The following is a 25,546-nucleotide window of genomic DNA, read 5'->3' on the forward strand; positions in this document are numbered from 1 at the left end:
TTATGCTGTGTCCGAAACCGTCATTCTGAGAATGTGGTAGCTGGTAGCTGCCCTTACAGTGCTTGAGGGGTGACTAGCTAGGTGAATATTCAACTCATGTCCCTTCTTAGAAATCAAGTTTCAAGTCCACTGTACTTGTGAAATATCCTCCATCATTAGTGGTTGGCAGTCTTGATTTGCTGGGGAATTAAATGAGTGTGCCTTTGGAAAACCACTGCCTGTGGAAAAGCTTCTACATCTTCAAAGCATTCATGGGTCCTAATGAATTTGAGTTGAAATAGTGTTTTTTCAGGTGGTTGAAAAGGTGTTTGTTAGATAACTTGGCAACTCCTTGGTTCATGATACAATATTCAGAAGGTGGTAGCTGTGGCTACAACCAGGGCCATTTTTTTTCCCTGTTTGTTGGAGCATTTCAAGGATTTGTTCCAAACACCACAAATAATGAATTCCAATAGAAGTCAACTTGTGTATCTTTAAACTGTTGGCTATTTTGGCAGGAATAGCTTCCAGTGTACTTAGGACTTTAATACTTATGGCATAATGAATGGAAACTTTTGGTGTCAGTGGAAAAAGTGGTCACTGAATTCAGTGAGGAAAGAAAACTTGTACATTTGAATGTGAAATTTTTGGTCTGGAACAGCATTGTGGTGTGGTTCAGTTGATTGGTGTTCCTGCTGTTGATTATGGTAACCCACCATGGTTGGATTATTTGGTGGAAATGTGGATCCTGTGTAGTATACAGCCACTTGCAGGTCTTCCCAATCAATGCTGCTCAGTGCTGAATTGCAACATTATTACTTCAATTCGTTCAAAGAAAAATGCTGCTTTCCGTGTAGGTTACTAAAATGATACCTTTGAAAACTAATTTTAAAGGGAATTGTGGCTGTGGTCTTTGTATGCACACATATGGTGACTTACTATTGCATATTAAACAGTTGTCTTTGGGAACTTAAAGCAGAAAATAAGACTTGTGTCACAATAGCATTGACTAAACTGTGTATTGGTTTCTTACACAAAGTTGCATTACATAAAGATAATGGTATAAGGAAAGGATTTGTGAAGTATACATTCAGCTAATAATCTGGGAGTGATCCTGCCAGTTAAAATGCACTACAGTCTAAAGGAGTTAGTCTCATTTAGAAGGTCACTCTTGTGGACCTCAATATAAAGAACTTCTGTTTGGTTTTGGTTTTTTTACTATTTGAATTTATTCAGAAAAGAAGAATATGGTAAACGGGAGACAGTCATAAGATGAAGATACTAAGAAGGGAGGAACATAGACTGAATCTGCTGAAACCACCTCAAAAACAGATGGTTTGGAATAATTGACTTTGCCAATATTTAAGATTTTAGAGCTGGGAACTTAATATTAACTGACAAGTTCAAAATGGACCTGGCAAAACAAGTCTCCCTTGACATAAGGGTGGACAAGATAACCTAAAGTATCTTCTAACTCAAATTTCTTCCATTAAGGTAGACTAAATATTAATGGCACTGAGCATTCTTTACCGCTGAAATGTGACCTCAGAAATGTCTTTCAGTGTTTGGACTGTTTATTTCTGTATATGTTCTCTTCTGTTTTTAAAGAGAAAATAATACTAGTGGAGCAAGGGAAGAGATTTGCATTTTAGTCAGAGTTGAAGTCGGGTTTCAGTTAGCAAAATTTAATCTAATGCAGAATAACGAACAGCCGTTATTAGTCCAGGGCATTTAAAACTGAATATCTTTTGAGAAATAAGGAAGACTGCTTGAATCTGTAAGATTTTTGTTATAGAAATGCAGGCTTACTTTCTTCCAAAAGAATCAATAAAACTGCAATAATAGTCTTAAAATTGTATCATCTAGTATTTGCAACTTGACTTAAAATTAATAATAATAATAATAATAAAACTTGTTAAAAGTTGCAGTTTGGGAGGTAAGGATCTTTCTCTGTAGAGTATTTTAATTAAATATTAGATAAAATCTAGGGATTGCAGTATTTTGCTTAAAAAGCTAAGATTAGCTCTGTCTACTGGCTTGCTATAGTGTGTGCCACAGTCTCCAGTAGGTTTATCTGTTTTTTTAATTCGAACCTGTTAAATTTTCTTTGAAGGCATAATTTTTATTCCTCCTTACAAAATTAACATATTGAAGAACAAGGAAGGCAGCAGACATGAAGTGATGTTGCTGATTAGGAAAAGTGAACCTGTGATGGTTTATGTAGAGAGTGGGTATTTCTCACAAGCATTAAGAATTACTAATCTAATTCAAAATAGATTGTCTTTATAAAGATTAGATTTCTTAACTTTTCAATAACTTTTCAATAACTAGTGTTAGTGTTCCCCTAGCTTAGGCTTCAATTAGGTGAAAAGACTGTATTCACTAGTTGAAAAGCAGAGTGATAAAAAAATAAGGAAGAAAGGATTTTTGTTCATAAAACGGGGCAGAGAAGATGTAAGCAATGCTAATACACATTATAGAAGGATGATTTCCTGGAGGTAACATGCATCATGAAATCAACAGGCAAAATACTAGACTAACCCATCTTGGAACAGTTATACCTATTAATACTGAATGTAATTTCAACACAAGTACATGATATTGTCCAATTTGCCTTTTATTTCTAAATTAGGCTTTCAAATAGAGTTCATAAAAATGACTTTCTAGTTTTCATGACAAATTTCTCTTTATGTGAGCAGTAACTTTGAAGGATCTGTCTGTTCAAGCTATTCATATTCCAATAAACATTATGAAGATTATTTCTGCTGCCATTTAAAAATCGTACTCTAAATGACAGATGGTGTTATGGGGGTGTTATTAGTTTAATTTTGGTGAATTGCAAAATAGGCATAAGGCTTTCTCCATTGGTATTTCAAAGGTCTGGTGGGAGAAGAAATGTAAGGAAAATGTAGGAGTCAGTTTGAGAAGTCCAGAAATAGCCCAGAAAATAAATACAAATTCTTTTTGTCCCCTAAGACATAAAATGTAATATGCTATTACAAGACAGACAAATAACAAAGCTTTACCTTTGAAGGGGAATGGACCGAAGAAGAGAGTATATCTACCTTGGCTGCTGTTTGCAACTGTACTGTGCACTTAGAGTGCATGGATGCATTTTGAGGATGACAGTTGATAAACTTTGGTGCTGGCCACTCAGTCTGGATGGTTTTGCCTTATAAAACATGACCAGTCTTAGCACTAGGGGTAGTGCTGGTTTATTGCTGGCAATTTTCTGATGCTGCTTTGGAGGAGAGAGTTAGGTAAGTACCTGCATGGCCTCCTACTTGTGATGGACTTCAGTGGTTCACGTCTCCTTTTTTTCTTCATACTACAGATGAGCTGGATATTGCCTTAATTCCCAGTGAGCACAGGAAACACCATGTTCTTAAAACACACTTCTGGGAGCCTATCACTTGTAATCTGCTACCCTTACTTGTGCCCTTATATTCACAGAAAGATAAGGTGGCAGCAGGGAAAACAACACTATTGGGTTCTCACCACTTGGTGTACAGTGTCTGGTCAGAGGAGGCCTGGGATGTACCATACTCTGCATAGCTGATAGCAACAAACCCCATCTGGAGGAAGAAAAGATGATTCAGCCGCTCTGCTTTAAGCAACTAACTTCCTGGGACTCAACCTAAGGTTCACAGTGGTGTGCTCTTTTTCTGCTGATGTCTTCATTGAAACTCAAACTTTAGTATTAATTTTAAGATTTTGAATCAAAGATGATCTTAATCACCTTTATATTACATACACCAGTGAAAGAAAAATCAAGTGCTCTTTTTGCTGGAGAGTTACAGAAGTGCCCTTACATAGAGATCACACAACTTTTTTTTTGCACTTGTTATTTCAACAGTGACTGGTGGCTTGTCCACGTGGTTCTTTCAGGGTTGCCTCTGTGTCTGCAAATATAAGGATGTCACTCTCCAAAAGCTTGGAAAACATTTGGTTTTGTATGGTAGGTGTTTTAAGAGATGAGAGTCTTTTAAGTCCTCATCAAAAGATTTTTTTTCTGTTAATATGTTTGATGCTTTTTTAATATCCAAAGTTATGTCAGACTTTTATGATGACCTTCTGGAAATACTGGGTTTATCAGCATAATTCAGGAGACTGTGAGGACAGAATCAGCTTCATTTGTAATTTCCTATTTGGCTTGTTGCTGTGAGTGTGAAGTTTCATGGGTTGGTTGAGATGGCCTCATGGCTACTTGCATTTCCACCCTGTCTTAGACTACTCAGTAACTCCCCCCTCCTTTGTGCCATCTCTGCCCCTTTGCATCTACTCATTGCACCAGTAGGTGCTTTGTTACAAAATCCTTGGGCACAAACTTGGCTCTCCAAGGTGAGAAGCAAGGCTTGCAATCCAGCACAAGTCTTTGGGTGGTGGTGTGGAAATGGTCCTCCTTGTGCAGTTGTCATGTGAAACCATTCCCTAGAGAGTATTAACCTTTTGACATAGGAGAACTTGAAGCTATTATTCTGACAGTACACGGGAGAGTGGTTTGAGTGCCAGCCTTCAACTAGGGATGTTCTAGAAGAGTTAGTGTCTATGCATATGCATCTCTGCACTAAGTATAATATTAAAAATGGTAGAACACATGAGCTATATTCCTAGGTGGTTTCTGATACTACAGTGGAGGAAAATAAAATGTGCTTGTATTGTGTGTTTAGATTTACTTCCTGATGGTTTTACATAGATAAGACTGAGTAGATAGTAACAAGAAATGGGTGGAAAAGATTACAGGTATGGTTAGTCCTTAAACTATCTGAGAAAGGGTGGTATTTTTTAATCTCTTTTGGTTATTTAGATACAGTAGAGACTAAATCAGGATCTTAATATGCATATTGAGCAGGAGTTTTTCACTTCCATCCAGGGGCTGCTGCAGTTAGCGTTGATATGGCACTTCAAATTGCTTTACGTTGCTTGGGTCTATCCATTTTTCTTCACTTAGGAATGAAGCTGGTGCAAAATTTCATGGAACCTATTGAATACAGTGCAAATCAATACTTAAATTAGAGCAGTGTCTAGCAGCCTCATTCTGGTGAGGTTGTGTGAAACATGAAATGATTTGAACTGGCTGTCAGGATCTGTGCCAGATGGCTTTCAAATATACATAGTTGAGAGTGACAGCTGGGGAGGGTAGGAAAGGTGCTTTACCACTGCTTATACAGCTACTTTACTTCTGCTTTATTAATAACACAAATAGTTTCAGCTTGTGTTCACCTACTTCTGCTCTGAAATCCACATAGTTAACAGTGACAGTGATTTTTCACGTTCTAAAATGAGCTTGCTTTGCATAGTGAAACATCTTAACGTCTTCACATCTTCGCAGAGTCTGATTTCAAATGTGTTTTGGTAATAGGTAGATCTGGCTGTGGTGACTGCAAATCTAAGGAATTGTTCCTAAATTAGAGCTGTATTTCTAAAGCGAGTTAAGATTTGGTAGTAGAGGGCTAAATTATCTAGGATTTGAGGAAAGCATGATCTCTTGCTTTCTGGATTTATGTGTGTTGGTTACTATTAGTGGAGTTATCTCTCAGATAGGCAGCCACTCGCGTTGCATACCAGGTTATGGGAACCTTTTGAAAGAGCTTTAGTACGCATACACATCCAAAATGAAATTCTAGCATATAAAGCAGTGGTACATGCTAAGTCTGCTTGTGAGCGAACAATTCACATATGGCATTTTTTCCTGTGTTGATCCTGGTGTTGCTGGCCACGGGACAGCAACTTCTCAAACTGTATTAGCAGAATTGTTTAGAAAAGGTTGTCTTGGTTGTATGAAGTCTTGACACCCTAAAGCTGTGTTGTAAACTTAAGCAACCTCCTAGCACAGGAAGTTGGTTTACCAGATGGAAAAATACAAGGAGTGGATGCTTGAGGGGAGTACTTTGTTTTCTGGGAAGATACAGTAGTAACATCTTTGGTAAAGTGGGCATCTCCAGAACTGCAATGGTGAATCTTCATAGGCTCCTTCTATTGTCAAATCTAAAGCTACAGAAATGAATATGGAGAATAAAGCTATGTAAATAACCATGGGCAAAATGCTTTGAACTGCATGAAGTAAATGTTACTTTGAGGCAGTGATCATAAAACAGGCCAGTTTCATCCTTCTGTGAGGAGTTGCCAAAGGCTCCTCTGAGTACCATTGAGCTGGCAAAGTAAAAATCCTTCTGATGGACTTTCGTCTTTACTGCCGCAGTTGGCAGTAGCTGAAAATGGTGACATGGGGTTAGGACTGCTGTGTGGTCTAAATTCCTGGCTGAGGGTGAAAAGGAGAGCTGGGGCTGCCTCTGCCGCCTGGCACATCTACCGGTGTAGTGGAGTGGAGGAGTTGTGTAAGAAAGGTATTGGTCACCCTGTGGGACAGGGAGCTTGAGCCAGCTGAAGGGCTCTCCTGTGCTGGCAAGGACTGGCCCATACTGGACTGCTTGAGCAAGAGTGTGACCAGTGGGTTATTGCCCTCAGTCATGCTCTTGAGGCCACATCCAAAATGGTGCCCCGTTTTGCACCTCTCCTGACAGAGTGAGGCTGGCAGAGACATCACTAAGTTGATAAGGGACTGTCCTATGGTGTGTGGGGGGAGGTGAAGAGAGATGGCTTTGCTTGACCTGGAAGGGGGAAGGCTAAAGTGGGACCCTGGTGACGGCTCTGGAGTGGGGCCTTGCAGAGAAGGTACAGTTAGGCACTTCTGTTTCCCAGGATGAATGTGGGGGTGTGGAGAAGAGCTTCTGTGATTGACTTGAGCTGGTGAGCCCTGTGCTGGCTGGAAGGGGACAGTCCTCATCACCGTGTGACCTTCAGGAGGAGCTGCAGGTGTTGCTGCTGTCGTCTTCCTTGTCACTGGTTCTCATCTAGGGCTGTCCCCTGACCTTGAGGTCAGGTGAGCGGCAGTGCTGGCGTAGGGCTGTACTTTCTGGCTGTAGCACAGGCTTGGATATTCCTAAACTAACTGTAAAGCCACATCCTTCCTCTTGCATGTGCCTGCTCTGACATGGTAGTGCAGCTGCTTGATATGTGAGTTCAGCCCAGCCGACTGGCAGAGCAATCCTGGCCGCTTACATAAGCATCTTAAAAACTGAAACTGGTCACTCTGGGCCTCTTCTGTTGCTGAAGTGACACAAGCACATCTAAGATGAGATTCATGTAACTATTTTAGATCTTGTCCTAAGTGGCTAAATTTAATATTTTGGTATAGAAGTTATAATGTATCCATTGCCTATTTAAAAAAAAAAAGGCCTGAAGTGCCTGTCTTAAATGTAGGTGTTTGCATTTGGTCAGGTGAATCTTGCATATGATGGGAGGAATGTAAACTTGAACCATGGAATGCACACAGTCGTCAGAACTTCAGATAGGCCCTCCAGGTGGTGAAAGCAGGGCATGGGCATGGAGAAGGGCACAATTTCAATATTGACTTCTAAAAAACTCTTGCATCTGCTGCATGCTGTCTGTTACTAACTGTTGAAGTACTAAATCTTGGGGAGTGATTAATACTGGAATCAGTAATTGTTCAGCTGTGTACTAAATGAAAGGTATTTAGCTTTTCAGGTTAAAAATGGAGATAACAACAAGCCTCTGTAGATCCATAAAGGCAGCTCTAGTAATTTTAAAGTGTAAAGTTCTGTGGAATTTGCTGTAGGCACTTAACTGAGAAGAAGGATTCTTTAAATATACTCAGATTTGAAGGGGCTTTTCGGCCCTTTCCCCCCCACCCCACTTAGTCTATATAAATGGATCATATGTTTTAACTTGCTGATTAGAAGCCTAATGTCAGCCTCTCAAATGTAAAGGGTGTTAAAACATAATTATTTGGGAGATTAACAAGGCTCAAGTTGCAGGATAAATTAGAATTGTGGTATATTTCCTGTAAGTATGGTTTTGTATTTCTTTGACTCAAGTAGGTTCAGTGCAGTTCTGTGCCATGTTTTGAGTTGGCACTTGTTTTGGATTATCTGTATGGTGAGTCTGGTTAGATAACCAGTCTGCTCAAAAACCAGCTTTTTTCCTATCTGGATAAGCTTCTCATATACCTGCAGAAACAGTCACAAGAGACTGCAATAACTTGGAGAAGGGACGGATGATCAGAGTGGTTTGGATGCATCTGGATACTTGATCATCACCATGTTTGTGATGAAAAAAGCATGGCTTTTCTTGCTGTGGTTGCTCTATATAAAATGTACTGAGCAGCCTGGCCAGAGTCCTGGGAACCAACCAAGCACAGCACACAGATAGAGAACACTGCTGGAAGGAACCCTGATATTCAACAGCAAAACTGTGAGGTGCTCTCATTGCATGCTAGGGGTAAAACAACTATAAAATATCATGTAAGCTCTGTAAGATGGGAACCAGTTCAGAATGGACTGACTTACTAATTTTGTGAATCTACTGTTTGAAAAGCTGAGAAGTGAACACCACTTTCCTGTAGATGGGGATTAGAAGCAGCCATCTAACTTGCTGAAGGGTGGTTCTTCTATTTTTAAAACTTAAAACAAGTGAAGGCTAAATTACGTAGCTCCAGGCACATTTTTTCTGGTAAGTAGTAATCAAAATCTAATGATTCAAGCTGTGAAAGCTTTTTAAAGTTCATATGAAGTTTAAGCTGATGGAAATTTATCTTTTCTTTAGGAAGAGGAGTGTTTTGCTGCTCTTCAAGAGGAAACTTTGAGACAAAGGCATTTATTTCACTTGTGTGTTTTTCATATGCAGACTTTTAAATAGTGAAACTTAGCCACCCAATAAAATGATTCCAAAAAAGCTGAAGATTTGCAAGAATTTTGTATTAGCCTAGCTTCTTACCAACAGGTTGGGATATGCTGATTTTATTTAAAAAAAATCTCTGTAATTTTGCAGGGAGTGTCTGTTTGTGGAGCTTTTGCCAGGAAGGTATGTTGTCTCATGTTGGCCTAGAGCTTTGCACTTACCTCCATGAGATGGCAAAAAGCTATCAGTCTGTCTGCTTAAAGCCGGTTCCTCTTGCAAAAACCGTTTCCACAGCCGCCACTGTGTCAACACCATTCAGTCATAAGTGCCAACTCCAAAGCAGGCTGATCAATGGAAATGCTAAATAAAGCAGCAGAGCTCTTGCCTCAGAGGATGTGTAAAACCAGCTTTGCCAGTAGATGTGTGCCTCTGTTAATGCCAGCAGAAAGGTTTGCTGTTTGTTACCTTCTAGTCCAACACCGCTCTGTGCCTTCCTTGCTCCTTTGCTTGTGGGTCATCTTAAACTCTGAGTTTCTCAGCTTGTCTTCTAGATGAAGCTGCTTTTTAAGAAATGAATAAGCAAAAGGGTTTAGCTTTTCTGAAACTGAGAGCAGAATCCATAGGAATAAAAACTTCATTGTCTTAAATTGTAACTAAATAACAGTTTTGGTTGTTGGGTTTTTTTAATGTGTTTTTGTTTGGTTTTCTTTTTTGTTTTTTTCTTTTTACATATAAGGCATCAAGTTTATGGTACTTTTTAGTACTGTTAGAATTGCTCCTGCCTCAGGTATGAGATTTTGAGATGTGGCAGCTGGTTGAGGATCAGAAACAAAACACCAAGTCTACTGCCCATTGACATACATGTCTGTGAAAGCCTGAGGAAGTTCTTGGCATGCCTTAAATTAAGCGCATTAGGTTTGCAGGCACAGCTCTTTTAGTGCTTTCTTACAAGGTATCTCTTTCAGAGCTGATAAGTAAAATGATGTCTGTACTCCCTCTGCTGGCTCTGCAAAAGTAGCTTTCATGAACCTAAATCATCAAGTATCACCTCTTACAAATATGCCTATGTGAAATTCTGAGTTAAGAACAGTTAAATGAATGGAGGAGGGATTTTCCTGAAAAATGGGTCAACAAATAGTTACTGAAAGCTAATCAGGTGTCTCAGATGCTATCTCCTGCTATAATGGTAAACACTGGTGTTGTATATACCTTTGTAATTGTAGTCTGGTCTGTTTTTGTGTATCAACAATTGGATGTGGCTATCCAAATTAAGATACCAAATACTTGTACATCTGGTCATACGTCTGAGCCCTGTTTTTGTAGGCATTGTATGCTAAATGTACGTAGAGGTATGATACCTGGAAGCCTCCCATGGAGGAAGAAAACTTATATACTTCCATAAATTACAGTGCTCCGTACATTTATTTGCTTATTCTGAGACTACTTGTTTTTTTCTATGTGAAGGGATAAAAATTCTCAGCCAGAATGGAAGAAGTTCGGGGCTTGAACAAAGTCTTGGTATAGATAGGTGTTATGTACGTAATCAAAACAATTGCTCTTGGAAGTCAGTAGACATCTTTACATGCCAATGTAATTAATTCTGTTTTCTTGCTTTCTGATATGATTACTCTATTATACTACTATTCTAGTTAATTTTGGTTTGTGAAATTCAGTGATGTTTGACAGCTTCAGAGGACTGAAAGGATAACCTACCCTGATATACTGGTTAGTAACTAGATAAGGGGAATAACAAGCCAAACTGCCTTTTTACCACCCCTGAGCCTTGTGGAGAGTCTGGCTTCTTCCTGGTTGCAAAGTCTGATGACGTTTTCTGGATTTTTGTTCCTTCAAGGTACATTTCTTGGAAAGCACAGCCTTTTGTCCAGATGTTTTACTTGTATAATTCATGACTATCAAATGTTCCAGAACAGTAAGACTACTGTGCAAACCCAATTTAAGAATTCAGTAAACACAATTTAAGAATTCAGTGCAGCCAAACACTGTGGTTCCTCCTGTTGAATTTCTCTTTGGGTATGCTTGTGGCTGTCTGCAGATGTCTTCAGGCACTGCTGTACTCAGATGGGACTTTTTAGCTGTATAAAAATAGGCCAGAGGTTAGAACAAGTCTTCCTCTCATAGCAAGTGTGTTCCCCCTACTGAATATCCTCCTCTTCCACATGCTATTGTGGATTAAGGTCTTGAAGTTTATCCCTATGACTTGATTATCCTCCACTTAGTATTCAGAGTGGTTTTTTTTAATTTCCAAAACTGTATTTTATAAATGTTCATTTTAGTTGACAAATAAATCAAAAATTGTGGACCTCTGTAATGTAGGCCAGAAAATATAGCTTAACAATGTCTGCCTTCGACCCTAGTCTTGTCAAGCAAGAACAACTGACGAGTCTCAGTGCACAGGGAAATGCTTCCATTTTCTAGGAAAACCTAGTAGTGTATTTCAGAAACCTCCAAATTCAGGAGTCAGAGATTCATGATCTTAATATATCTTAAACTAATAAAATAGCTTAAAATAGCTTGATTTAGGCTTCCATTGGACAATTTTGCCATGATGCAATTGTTTAAATACTTGAAAATATTTGCTCTGTGAAAAATACTTTGTGACAGCTAATGGCTTATTTTAATAATAGTTGCTCAACAACAAGGTGGTGTTTTGGTAACTACACACTACTTCAGTTTTTAGGAAGAAAGCTGTCTTGAAAGCTGTTTAGCTTAATTATGTGCATAAAGCGTCACACATCAAACTTGATTGTGATTTTGACAGACAGCTGTTTAACTGCCTAAAATTGTTTGTCCTTTTACACTTTGATTCTGGATTCTGACTATATATTGCTTGATCACTTTGCTGAGCTCCTCTAATTATATAACTGCTCTAAACTGTTCAAATACCGGTAAAATGAGTTATTCCCACCCTCTGCCCCCAAGCCCCCCCGCCCCAAAAAAAAATGCCAACCCCCCAAAAAACAAGAAGAAAACCCAAACAAAACCAACCTCCACTCCAATTTCATGCTGTATTGGTTAGAGTGAAAGATTTCAAAGGGAATGGATACATATTGAAAAATCTCACCCCAGTAGCAGGGCTAGAGCAACTTGCTATTAATAATCTAGAGAAAGCTACTACTGGTATCAAGTCTATGAGTACAACATACAAAAGTGCATATAAATATTAAGTGTTTGTTCTGAAGGGGAACTGGGACCATTGTTTATAAGCTGTGCTGTTATATCTGTGAATAAACATGAAGGATAATTAGGATTCTGCTGGTATAAATTTTTTTGTCTATTTTGAATCATCCCTTTTCTTTAGAAAAGGAAGAAACGTAAAATAATTGAAATAAAATAAAACTAAGAAGTCAATGGGTTAGCGAGCATGGTAGAATTTGGCTGTCAACCTGCTTGTCATGGTGTACAGACTTGAATATGTGTTTAACTTAAGGGAGCCACATTCATAACATAACTTTGAAATGAGGTGTATGGTTGGTTTTCAATGTGTAGAACTCCTCAGTAAGAGGTTTCACTTCATCTTCCTGACTAGTGTTTGGTACCATCAGGTCTGAAAGTGTGAAAAACAAGTCTGTTGTTACTAGCAGACTTCATTTTTGCACCAGTTTCTAAATCTTGTCTCTCTCAGGTAGGGTTTTTTGGAAATGCTGCTAAAGTTATCCTCAATTATAAAGATTTTCAGATACTTCTTCCTGTATTTCCTGTGACAAACTAATTTAAGTAAATCATCCTTAATGGGACTGACAAGCAGGTTTTTGGAGAACAGTCCTAGCACAGCTGCTTCCTAGTAGTCTACTTTCTCTTCTCCATCAGAATTGGAGATAGAATGCTCCTTTAAGCTACAGTGTATTGAAAGTGCTGAGAAACCAGGTGATGGTATACTGTGAGAAAAACAAATACAGACTTTGCTTAGGAAAGTGCAGCACTGGGAACAGAGAAACTTCTATGCATCTTTCAAAATTTCCTCTAGAAAGACTAAATCCCTGTCTGTGGGAGTTTTGGTAATTCGTGCTATCTTTTGTTTCATGGTACTGTGCTCACTTTCGTTTTTGTGATGTTCTTCTCAGTCACTTCCCTCCAATGGGGAAACAGGTATTTCCCTGAGTCTTGCTAATCTCAGGCTAGCTGAAGCTCTTGTCTTCCATACTCTGCTTAAACCTGCATTCTACAATAAGAGAAACTTGTGAGTTGCAGGGTTTTGATTAAAAAATGTAATTGGCTTCTACCTTAACAGGGTGTGGTCTGTGAGCCCCTACTTGGCTCTAGGGGGAAAGTACGTCATGCTGAGCTGAGGTGTGCTACAGTGAGATGTGCAATGGCACTGATCCTTTAAAGAAGTTCATTGGTAGCCATGAGCTGGACATACAAATCTTGGTTATTTAAAGAGTTTGTTTCTTCAGCAGAGACCAGTTGGAATTAGTAAAACATGCATAAATGCAGCAGGATGCTTGAAGTTTGTCACTTGAGTGGAGAAGCTGATATTGCCCTTCCCAATTCCCTGTCTTCAGAGATACTGTATGCTATTGGTATTGCTAGAAACAATGTGATTGCAAATGGTGCACAATGTTACTATGTGTCACTGTAAAACAAACATTTGTGGGAAAAAGCTTTATGTAAAAGAAACAAAATAGGTCTGAATTTGCTGAGTCAGAATGATGATCTGTAGTCTTCATGGTTAGGTAGACGTGGCCCTGAGGCAATTAGTTCAACTGCAGCTGAACTAATTGCATTAGGCTCCCCATTCAGAGGCCATTTTTGGAAGGAGGAGTATTAAGCTTATCGAACTAGCCGCTAGCAATTACTGCTGAGAATTCAGAGCTGCCTTAGCAGAAGACTGACACCTTGCTATGTATGTCAATGGTAGTTATGCTTCAGGCGCCTGCTGGTTTCCCATGTTAGTTCTGATAGCCTTGTGCTTTGATAGGCCAGGGGAGTTAGGGGAAACAAATATCCAGTCCTCAGCGCTGGAGAAGTCCAGTTGGTTGGTATGAAGATTTTCAAGCCATGGCCTTTCCCTTCCTAGGGTAGCATTGTGCCAGAGCTAAATTAGACACCTAGTTCACCTCATAATTTTAATGCTTGCTGATTAAACTGGAAGCAGAGCTGTCTGCAAATTGCATTAGGATCCACTGAGGCTAGTGAAGACTTAAGACCTTTGGTTTATGGGAAACTGGAGAAAGGATTTCCTTTACTGGGTGGAATAGCAGTTTTAAATATTATCATGGAGCATTGTTTCGTTGGAATTTTTCCCCAGTCACTTTTTTCAAGTTAACTAATCATGCAGCTGATGTATTTGTAATCTCAAAAACCTAAAGAGTTATGAACAATACAGTTCTTCACACCTGAAGACTTCAGAAATGAAGCTGCAATTGTTAATTACACATAGCCAGTTTGTACAGCAATTTTAAATAGCCTACAAAAACTGAGAAAGGAATTAAACTTACTAAATCTTCTTGAGCCGTTATCTGACAGTCAGGTGAACTTGCTGTTCGGTTCAAATGGTGTTTGCCCTTGACCAAAAAGTGTTGTATCGTGCTACTTGTTAAGTGGCATGTCACTTTATGTGAAATAACAGAGAGAAGATGAACCTTTCCTTGAATGGAGATTAATGTTATCTTAAAGGAGCTAGCAACGTAGCTCCATGATGAAGGTGCTTCCAGCATTAGCTGAGTGTGTGTTGCTTAAGTTGGCATATCCAAATTGTTTGTATAACTTGTACAAATAAATCAGCAATTCTGGCATCTTGTGAAAAAACTTCTTTAGATAGTAGAAATGCTGATATTTAAGTTTTTTTGGCTGAAGGAAGGAGATCCTTTTTGGACAACTGCTTTCTGCACCAAGCTGCTGTGAGTAGCCTGCTCACAGATGAGATGTGAAATGCATAGCTACCATCACAGCTAGCAGAAGGGTGGAGACTTGGGAACATGCATGGTACATATTTACTTCTTGGATCTGGAGGGGCTGAGAACAAAAATTGTTTTTAAAGGTCATGGAAGTGCAGGGAGAAGGCAAGAGCAGCGGAAAAAAAAGTATTAGTAAAGGAAGAAGTGCTAAAACGGTTTAGAGTGTTGCGTGTCCCATGAGAGGTGGATTTAGAGCAGGACCGAAAATGAAATACCATCTCTCAGTGGCCGAGATGCTGTAAAGAAAAATAGAAAAGAGCACAGGAAGTTACGGTTCTGAGCCTCGGGTTGCCTGTGTGACTGTTGTGACAACAGACTTTCCACAGTCTATTACTTCATTAACATAGTTGCCAATTAATGTAGGTGGCTTTTCCCAGTGCAAAAGGATAAGGGTGGCAGGTGTAAGCTGTAGTGTCAAATAATGAGAGCTGCTTCAGGACCTCTGTGGGTAGAAGTGTTATGCCTTTAAATGTAGTACAGCCATACCTTTGGTCACCTGAGGATGTGACAGACTTGCTGCTTTCATTGTTAGAATTACAAAGTGCTATGATGAGAATCTCAGCTTTGTGCATCCTGTCTACTGACACTGCTTTAACATTCCCTATGTTAAAGAAACAAACTGCCCAGAGAAGTATTTATTACCTTATATTGAGTGGTGGATGTATACTGATCACAGAGCATTTAATTTAACATCATTCTACAGGCAGATAGCAGTATCTATATTGCAGTAACGGTAAAATGTGTGCAAAAAACCAACCCTGCATAAATGAGAAAGTTTGGAGTAGCTAAAAGTGTGTGACAGTGCAGGGAGCATGACAACTTAGTTTTTAAGTGGGTGTCAGACTTCAGAAAGATCGAAAAGTATAATCATTCGGAAGGACCAGTTTTGAAACTGGAGATGTACCTGAGGGATAAAGTCATATGTAGCCTCACTAAATGGCAAAACACATCAGATAATACCATGAGGCACGACCTACTGAAGATGCTTCTTATACTGTATAGGAGAGAAGGCCCAGTAGAATGGATTAGTGCACTAATGTCTCAAAATTTACCAAAAAGAGCTAAAGGGAGGACCAGTATAATCATAATGAAAATTTTGCAAGAAATTCCACACTTGTGTTTCTGCAAATCTGTGCAGTGGTTCTCAAATTCAAATACTGAGGTAAAAAACCCAACCAACCAAAAACCCCACAAACAAAAAAGAACCCTTGAATCTCTTGCCACCACCAGCAGAAGCAGTAAACTTGTGCAGTAGTTGTGAAAGTGCTACTCAAGTGTATAGAGTCGTTATGATATTTGAATTGAAATCCCTCTGGTTTCTTATGAATAGAAGATGGCAAAAATAACTACCGTTTTTGAAAGGAGTTTTTTCAGAATGGCTCTTTAGCCAGTTTACTTGGTGTATTTCTGGCAGGCAGGGATTAATAACATGCAGGGAAAGCTAAGATAGTTTTCAAAATACAGATTTTTCAAGAAGTAAGGGTTTTTAAGGGTTTGAGGATAAGGATAAATTGTGTTCTTTTATTTCTGGAAGGCTTGTGAAAAATATGAATATGAAGGTTCTTAAACTGGCTTGTTACATGCCACGAGAGAAGCTTCTTAAACTTTGGCCACAAGAGGACAAAACAGACATCCAGCTTAGCATCAGAGTGTGTGCTCATTGAGATGGGTGACCACAGCTGATGTTTGTTTTATTTTTTTTTTACATTCCAAACCATTGCTTGGTGGGGATGGTGATTTTGAGGATCATAAGGGGAACCTTTACCACACTATCACTATTTGTATATAATCTGTTTACAGTTCAGTGAGCATATAGGATATTTTGTTTTACTGTTTATATATAGCAGTAAATTAGTGCCAAGTAGCAAGAAAAGCTTTAACACTTACCTAAGTTAATTTCACTTACCTAATAGAAAGGAAATGGTCATGTTCAGAGTGACTTTATGGAAGTAATTAGGCTTAATCTCATAAGTATAAATATTTCCTAGTAGTTTTAAAACTACTTTTAAATTTCTCTTGCAGTTTTTTCAATACAAGAAGAATCAGGTAGGGATGGACTTTTGCCCTTTGCTTGAAGGCTCACAGCTCTGGGGAGCTTTTGGCACCTCTGATATCAGGAGACACGGTCACAGTCAAAAGCATACTGCTCTGCTTATATGGATATTAGCATAAAAGAATAGTTTCTGGAAGAAAGAAAGGGGGAGTGTTCAAATCAGGAGGAAATGGTAAATGTCTAGTTCTGGATGAAGTGCCATATGCAATTTAGCTCAAAAGGTATTGGAAGCAAGGTTAAGAAGAAGTAGCAAAAATTAGAGGTTTTGTGAAAAAATGTGAAAAGATTTCTGAAGACTAGTAAGGTTTCTCAAGTATGAGAAAGTAAGATTTCTCATGACCTGTAGGAATAACTGATGAAGTCAGCTGCTGTTCTGCTCTGAGTCATAATTATTGTCAGACCTGACCAGCTGGATGCATTGCTTACAGGCATGTACTAAGCTTTAAATGCGACAAGTAACTGAAATCCAGGAATCCATTTCCATCTCTGTTGGATGAAATTTGGTACCATCTCACTTTACCTTATCTTGAAACTTAGTTGTGTATAGTGATGTCGTATGCCTCATTTAACATGCACCTGTCAGATTTTGTGACCAGAACACATCTTGCAGTTTTTGGAATGCCAGTAAACTCTGCTGTAGTCTCATGATGCATAATTTTAGTAAGTAGTTTGCTATGCTACCATCCTACCATCCTTTTTTTTAAAAAAAAAAAGTTCAGCTTTTTGTCTTGTCATTTTTGCCAAAATGGTTTTGATAAATATTGATGAGAAAAGTGTGGTAAGTTGCTCCTGAATTTATTAATGTGAATATCTGTCAATAGATAACTTACTGCACACTTAAAAAAAAAATTCACTTTTAGGCTTATATATTAAACAGCATAATTATCCTAAATAAACATTTTTGTCCCAAACTGTGCAGGATTAAGCAACTTTAAATACTCAGTCATCTTATTTAGGACTCAGTGGATCTGAAGTAAAGGAAAGTATCAATGGGCATTGGGAAAACACTTTTTTTTTTTCTTTCACTTTAAACACCAGCAGGTTTGCCTTCAACCATCAGCTGCCTTAGTCTAAATTTTGGCAAGTCTACTCACCTCAAGTTAGCTGAAGTAGCTGACACACATAGTAAATACATTTTAGGTACTTGAACACGTTTAAAATTATGCTGGATGGGACAGAGTCCTATCTAGAGGTTAAAACTTTTTTCCTCCTGGGATTATAGTCTTAACTTGGAATAACCTGTTATTGCAAGCAGTCCTGTCAAATTTAGCCTTAGTTTAGTTTGATGTCATCACAGAGCAAAAAGTAGATGAGCATAGTAGAAAGAAGTTCCAGGGCCTATGGGTGGAGAAAGGAGAAGCTGCCTGAGTGTTGATGAGAGCTGTGGACTGCAGAGACCCTTCGAGACATGGCTCTGTTAATGGATGTCTGGAATAAGTATTTCCAGTTTCCAGGAAAGTGTTTTAAGTAGTTAAAAACTTAGCTCTTTTGCATGATTTTGTGTCTTGAAATGTTTAGCTTCCTATGGACAACTCAGCATTGTAATATAAAATAAGAGATGATGAAAACCTAGTATTTCAAATACATGGGAGACTCAATGCTTTCTCTAATGATCACACTGGTTTTGTGCTCTTGGGTTTTCCAGGATCTCTCAAAGTCTGATGATCCTTGAAAGCGTTCACAGGTTTTTCTGAAGCCCTTCTTGTTGGATCGATTTGTCTGTTGTTGGATCAGTAATATCTGTTTAGTTATCTCAGAAAGCTAATTATTAGTTTAAGCTTTTGATAAAATAGTTTTCCTACTCAGAGTATTCTATACAGCACATTCTGATCTTGTTTCTTAATCCAGCTGCCATTCAACTGGAGTTGAGTTGTGTTGTGAGTGTGGAAAGGCTGTGGCTTGGACAAGGCGGGGCAGTACGGACCTGTGCAGCTGGTTGACAGCATAACACAATGTCTGCTTGCTTGCTGGGCTCCTTGCAGAGGCTGTGGAGCAAGCCACTGCATAAGAGGAGGTCATTGAACTCACCTTCAATACTTAAATGATTTTTTTTTTTCTTGCTGGTACCAAAATAGGAGGGAAATTATGCAGAAACCTGTGTGGGAACACTGCTAATTTGTATTACTACCAAACTGACTTCAGACTACTGAAGTCCTAATTTGTTAGCCATCATTTCAATAAGAAAAAAAATTTGGGGTCTTAAAGCCAGGAAACCACTGCTGGATGAAACTGCTACTACAAGTCTCAATCACAGTAGGCAGCAGCAATCCATAAGTGCCATAAATCACAGAGTATTTTCGGTTGCAGGGGACCTTTGAGGGTCATCTGGTCCAATCTCCCTACAATGAGCAGGAACAATACCAGTGTTTACATCCACTGGAGAATCTAAGCCAATTTTTATTTCAGATAGGTAAGTGCATCTGCTCCCAAGAGATTAAGCTTCAGAATGAAGTCAGATTTCTCTTTGAAAACTAAGGAAAAGTCATGACCTTTGGTGAATTTAGCGTTTATAACACAGAAGCTGTAATAAGGGAAACTTGTCATTACAACACATTGGGCACATTTGAGGCTGAAGATGATATGTTAAACTTTGTTTGTGCCCTCTCCCTCTTAGCTCTTCAATCTACTTTTACTTGTCTCTTCATAAGCTGCTTGCACTAAAACAACAGCATGCCACTGAAATGATTTAACTCCTAGTTGTTCAGTTAGGCACATTTTAACTTATGGGATAGTGACCTGTAAATGCATACTGTTTTGTATTAACATTTTGTTTTGTTAGCATTCATTCATATTTCTTGTGAAACAGATGGTGAGTTTCTGTAGCCTGTCAAGTCAGTGTGAGGGTGTGTCTTTTACACTAAGACCCTCTAGAGCAGAAGACATCGGTCATTTTCAGTGCGATTCCCAGGTTACTTTCTAAGTTACAATTACTTTCCATTATAATAATATTCTATTTTAATAGTATTCCGGATAACTTCTTCCCCTTGTCTTTCCTCCCTCACCCACAACGTTATGTGATGGCTTGAAGCTGTGGAGCATACCTACACTGAAGTCTGCCAAGGCATATTATATATTTTTGGTATCTTAAAAGCTGTATTTTGAAACAGGTTAAAAGGCATGACAACTGAAACATATGGGACAGTTTTTATCACAGCAACCTTTTGGTACGCAGATCTGTCTGGTACTCATTGAACTAATTAGATTAAACAAAGGCTTTCCTGAGATAATCACTTTGCAAGCCCTTTCCTATATTACAGTGCCCAGCTTTTTTAGTGTGTTGTTGAGGGTCAAATGCTAGTACCAGCTAATGCTTAATATCTGAATGCATAGTGTTTGAGCAGATGTATAAATTAAATTGAATTACACAAGATCTATAGTTACCCAAGCTTTGACTTTTGAGGTATGAGTTTACCTTGTTTTAATATTGATTAAGAAAATTGCATTTCCTGTAGGTTGGTGAATATTACATGTAAATCTAACTATAGGAAAGGCTTGGGTAGGGGTCCAAGGTATGCTAGGTCCTGTGCATCTGGGTAATAGTAATTGTGCCACTCTTAAACTCTACACTTGTCAGTGCATGGCCTCTGCGAACTATCTCTTCAAGGCAGCCTTAATTTTAATGACTGTAAAACACATATTATAGCTTTCTTTCAAATAGACGGAATGACTAAATACTAAATCACTAATTATTAAATACTTTTACCTGTTATGAACTCCTTTTTGAAGCCTAATTAATGTTCAAAACTGTCTTGATGGTAGCTGCTTTTTGGGGCAGGAGGTTAATGTGAGTCTATGTTTAAAGTGTCATTACAGGAACGCTTTAAGAAACATGTTGCAGCTTCTAGCTTGATCAACACAGTGGAACTAAATAGGCTTGTAATCTATAGTCTCTTCATGCTTTGGTAAGCATCTCTACATGTAGACTTCTGTTTAGAGCTTGTCCTTTCTCCAGTCCAACTACAGAGGCTTATGAGGTAGTCAAACTTCTAATATTGACAAAATTATCTAACCTTTGTTTCATGGGTTATGGCTTTGAATTATTATCTTTGTCTGGTAACAAAGCACACTCCCTTAGCAATAAATATTAATTTGATTTGGATAAGAAAGTTAAGCTGCAGTATTCCTCATAAGCAATTGCAATGACATGATATGTCACAAAGTTATTACAGCCACAGAGCAGCAGGGTCTTTTCGGAGAGATTTGCATAAGTAGCCAAATCCTGCCTATGGGAGTAGGTGCTGCTACTCAAAGGTGCCTCTGCAGCTTAAGTTTTTTAGTCACTTGAGTGTGAGAGACAATAGCTTTAAAGTTGTTCCTTGTCTCAGTGATATATAGACAAAGGATTATCCAAAAGTTGATGTGTCTAATGAAAGACTCCTCTAAGTCATCCTGTGTGCAGCTTGTTAAAGCTGGACACTAACACATAATTTCAACTGAATTAAACTTTAAATAGACTGGAACTTCAGCTAAATGACTTTTAGCTTGATAATTGTTCTTTGAATTTAAAATTTGAGATATTAGCAGATTGGAATTTAAGAGGTGAATTGCTTTGAACTGTAGTGCTCCAGAGCTCATGCTACTCAAATAATGTATTTCAAATGGCTGCTGCAAGAATTGAGAACTGGAACAGTGGTCAAAACAAATAAAGTATTTCATTAGTTGATAAGGTAAATGCTATTAGATGATCTATGTATTTCAAAAACCACTTTCTTTTATGATACTTGAATTTCACTGTGATGGTTTCATTATGCATCGCCACTAATGTTACAAAAGTGGACTGTTGAAAGTTGCTTCACAGGAAGTGATTGGGTGTTGCAAGATTTTACATCAAACTGCATTAAGAATATTTCTTAAATAAAGTTTCTTTGCTGTTTCCTACAGAAAAATGCATGTTAAACTAAGTCCATTCTGTACCTGTGTGACAAGAAGCTATTGTGCTGTCTGTTGAAATGCTTGGTGAAAACGGGCTACCGAAGCAGATTTCTTCTGGAATTATTTCATGTAACAATTGATAATGTTTAAACAACTTTTATGATTTGGAGCAAAACTGCTCTTACTCAGTATTAAGAATTTGAAGAGTCTTCATGCTGTTCTTTTCAATTTTCCACAACTCTTTCCTAACATGGTTGTGCCAAATAATCTGTAACACTGCTAGCACTGATCTGCAGAACCGCACTTTTTTGTGGTGTTGATGTAAGCTTACTGAATTTGTCTGTGAACCTTAAGGGTTCATTGGTATGTTAGGGTGCTATTGAGGTGCTTTGGAACATCTGAAAAACCCTTTCAGTATAAATTTAGTAATAGCTAATCACTGTACTATTACTAATAAAAATGGATTTAGATGCATAGAGAGGCTAGAAATTGGAGTGCAAAGCAAATTGAGTTATGATTAGGTAGTGTTACTGCTCTCAAGTTTACTTGCATATGAAAGCAAGTCTTGTCCACTCAATATACATGCAGAGAGTGAGAGAATAAGTCTCAGAACTTTTTGATGACATGTGAGCAGTGACTAGAGCTGTAGCTTTTCCTATCCTCATCTCTTGGATTTGGGTGTATTTGGGCATCAAGTGCAGGGCTCCTGCTAGAGGCTTGAACAGAGCTTTTCTTAATTAAAGTTGAATCAAATGTGATGTAATTGGTTGTGGGGCATTCTGCTTGGTCTATTTTTGCCTAATTAGCAGCTGCAGCATCTTCTCCATAGCTATACAAACTCATTTGCCTGATCTGCTTCTTGTTGTACTGTCATAGCTTATGATCAGATGCCAGCTGATAAATCCTCCTAGGCTACCAGCTGGCCAACAGCATCCAGCTTTTGGGCATTAGATAACAGTGTGGTACGTCTTTAAAGAAAAATCTTTCATACATGATTTGCATGAATTTCTTCACTTGCAGGATACTCTAACAGGACACATTAGAGTCAGCTACGTATTAATCAAAACTACATCCTAGCATGCAGGTTAACACCATCATCATGGACTCTTCAGCTGTCGTAATACTTTTTGGCAATTAACAGAGAAAACAATTAAGATTTAAATTAATTTTTAAATTAGTTACTTTGATGTTATAGGATGTTGAAGTTTTTTGCGTATTAATATGGGTTGCTTTATCCTTTTTGTCGCTCTTCGGAAAATGGCCATAGACAGTGCTTTTCTCAGAGTCTCCTGTGATGGGAAGAGAAGAGCAGTTTTAGTTCTGCTGGAGACGAGACTGTCACTTGTGGTCAGAGGACATCAGTTCAGGGTCTTCCAGCATCAGTGGTTGTCCTCAGTGAAAATGAAGTACTGTGATACGGTGCTTTAAATGGTAGATTTACTGTAGCTGAAACTGATTGTTTCCAGAGCAGAGATCTGAGTTGTTCCTGGAACCAAGGCCTTAAATTTCAGGTAATTAGGTGCTTATACCTGGACTTAACATAGACACAGTGGTTCAGCTGAACAGTCCCCTAACTCAGCAGGGCAATAGCTAGGAATTTTTTGTTTGACTCTTTGCCTTTATAAAGCAATGCAGTCAGTGGTAACTATTTCCCTTTGCTAGGTATATGACACCTGAGAGTCTTGTTGACCTGGAAGTGTCTGAGTTATTGTTCATCTGAACCTGTCACTCATAATGTTTTGCAGGGCAATATATTGTTACATGTGCTCATCATGCACCATTATGTCGATAAAGCTGATTTACACAATCAGATGTCTGTGTTTGGCACACAGCAGATCTTTATATAGGCATGAAGAGTTTGTGTGTGCACTGTACCACTGTACTATTGCGTAGATACATGTGTACATGCAAGGTGTGTCAGCCGAGCAGGAATTATATATAGAATGCCTGTGCAAGTTTAGAGTCCTGTGGGTAATTGTTAATTTCTCAGCTACAGTGCATTGATAATCAGACAGAAGAACTGCTCTCAGTCTCCTTATCCCTTCTTTAGGAAGGTGGCAGGTATTATGCAATTTCCCACTCTGTTCAGAGAACTAAATGCAGATACTATGGGAAGCTTGAGTTGGGATGAAATGGGCTGGAGCAAGGCTAAAACTGTCTGGATGTGAAAATGTTTTAAGACTTAGGTCTGCCTGAAGATATAATCCTACTTATAATACAAGAGTACTGCATGGGCTAGCTTAGTGTTGAAATGGTTTTTCTTGAGGTTTGCACAAATGAATTAATGGGAACACACAAAAGCTTGCTCTTCCCAAACTATGAGGTGAAAACCTCATTGAAAACTGGGGATTTTTAACTTGAGTATGTTCTTACCCTATGTGATATCAGTTGTGGATGCTACAAACTTTATTTACATGGAAACGGATTTAATTTTAGGTGATTTTAAAGGCTTCCTCTTGATGATGGACTATATGGACATGCCAAGGAAAATGCAAGTCCTAAAGACAGCAGTTGTTCTAAGAAGTTAATGGTTTAAGGAAATAAAATAATGCAAGGTTGTTTTGGTATGGGAAATGTCCATTTTATACCTTGTCACTCTTACCAGCTGAATGCAAACTAAAAATATTATGGGAAATTAAGAAATTTGTTCTGTATCCTCAATACAATGAGTAGGGTTGTCTTAGGTATTTCAGTGTAGCTGTTATGTAACTGAATATGTGTTTATTCTTTCCCTAGATTGTACATGCCTTTTGGTTTTGGGGAACAGAACGCGCCATGGGACAACCTCAAAGATCTCTCCAGATGGGATCTCTTACTTGGGTGATGTGTCTGCTCTCCTGACTGTCTTAATACCCAAAGGATTTATTTTCCTTTTGGAAATATTTTAAGTTGAAATCTTGTTCCTTACTGGAAATCGTCTACACTAAAGACTGCATGCATCATGGGTGACATGGCAAACAACTCGGTTGCATATAGTGGTGTAAAAAATGCTGTAAAAGAAGCTAATCATGGAGATTTTGGAGTTACTCTTACAGAGCTCCGTTCTCTTATGGAACTTCGAGCTGCAGATGCACTGCATAAAATACAGGAATGCTATGGAGATGTACATGGCATCTGCACAAAGTTGAAAACTTCACCAAATGAAGGTAAGCCAATTATTATTATTGAGGAAACTCCATTTAGGAAAAACCTTAGTCAGCAAACTACTTGTTTTAATATAACCAAGTTTATAGAAGTATTTTAGTTACCATAAGAAAATATTGCTTCTTATTCCTCTAAGGCAGAGGTATTCCACAGTAATAAATAAGTGAGAGTTTTTTTCGATTGGTCTAAATGCATGTGAGATGCTGTATTAGTGGTGAAGTTGCACTTTGGAACAAAATTCATTGGTGTAGGCATCCACATATGAAGTAGCAATGCAACATAGCGATGTTCAACTTATTGTGAAAGCATAAATTTTGTGAATAGCTCATATGACCTATAGTTCACAATTCAGATCATGCTGTTGTAGAGGCCAAGGTTTTAATAGTCTAATGCAGGACTTATTAATGCTTTGGTGTTGCCACCTAGTTCTTGTATTCCCTATTGCAACAATTTTTAAAACTGGTGGCATCTGTTTTCTATTTGTGCTACACTGAGTTCTTAATAGCAGGATCTAGTTTTTAAATCTATAGTATTTCTGTAAATTTCATTTGAGCTGTCCGAAATAACTATCAATACAGCTTTAAGCATTAACATGTACTGTCACTCTTAGTTGAAGGTTTACAAAGTGATTACACAATCTTATTCTCTGGAAATAAGCATCTTCAAAGTCTTTGCCGTGTTTGACTGAAGTAGCCTTCTGTTGTGTGGCTACCTGATGCTTTTGCTCTCTAGAGTTACTACTCCAAGACAGACTGTACAAATGTGAATAAATAAATAAATTTATCAAGTCTTCTTCCTGAGAACCCTCCAGAAGTTTTCCTTAAGGACCTGGCCATCTCTTACTACTTTCTTCCAAACTCTAAGTGTCAACTTGTGAAAA

General features: G+C 38.4%; 1 protein-coding gene across 8 annotated transcripts in view; it reads left to right on the forward strand.

Moving 5' to 3' along the window:
• Positions 1–25,546, forward strand: part of ATP2B1 (ATPase plasma membrane Ca2+ transporting 1) — a 62,261-nt gene that overhangs the window by 2,211 nt on the left and 34,504 nt on the right. For 7 of the 8 annotated variants that reach the window (XM_051770082.1, XM_051770086.1, XM_051770080.1 and 4 more), the window contains exon 2: positions 24,259–24,668. In XM_051770082.1, the coding sequence (XP_051626042.1) occupies positions 24,464–24,668 (205 nt within the window). In that variant the 5' untranslated portion in view covers positions 24,259–24,463. Of the gene's footprint in view, positions 1–24,252; positions 24,669–25,546 lie in introns of those variants that run through there. The other variant, XM_051770085.1, reaches the window with a different exon arrangement.

The sequence above is a fragment of the Manacus candei genome, unplaced genomic scaffold (genome assembly GCF_025592945.1).
Source record: "Manacus candei isolate 608988 ecotype Guabito, Panama unplaced genomic scaffold, ASM2559294v1 h1tg000114l, whole genome shotgun sequence".
NCBI lineage: Eukaryota > Metazoa > Chordata > Aves > Passeriformes > Pipridae > Manacus > Manacus candei.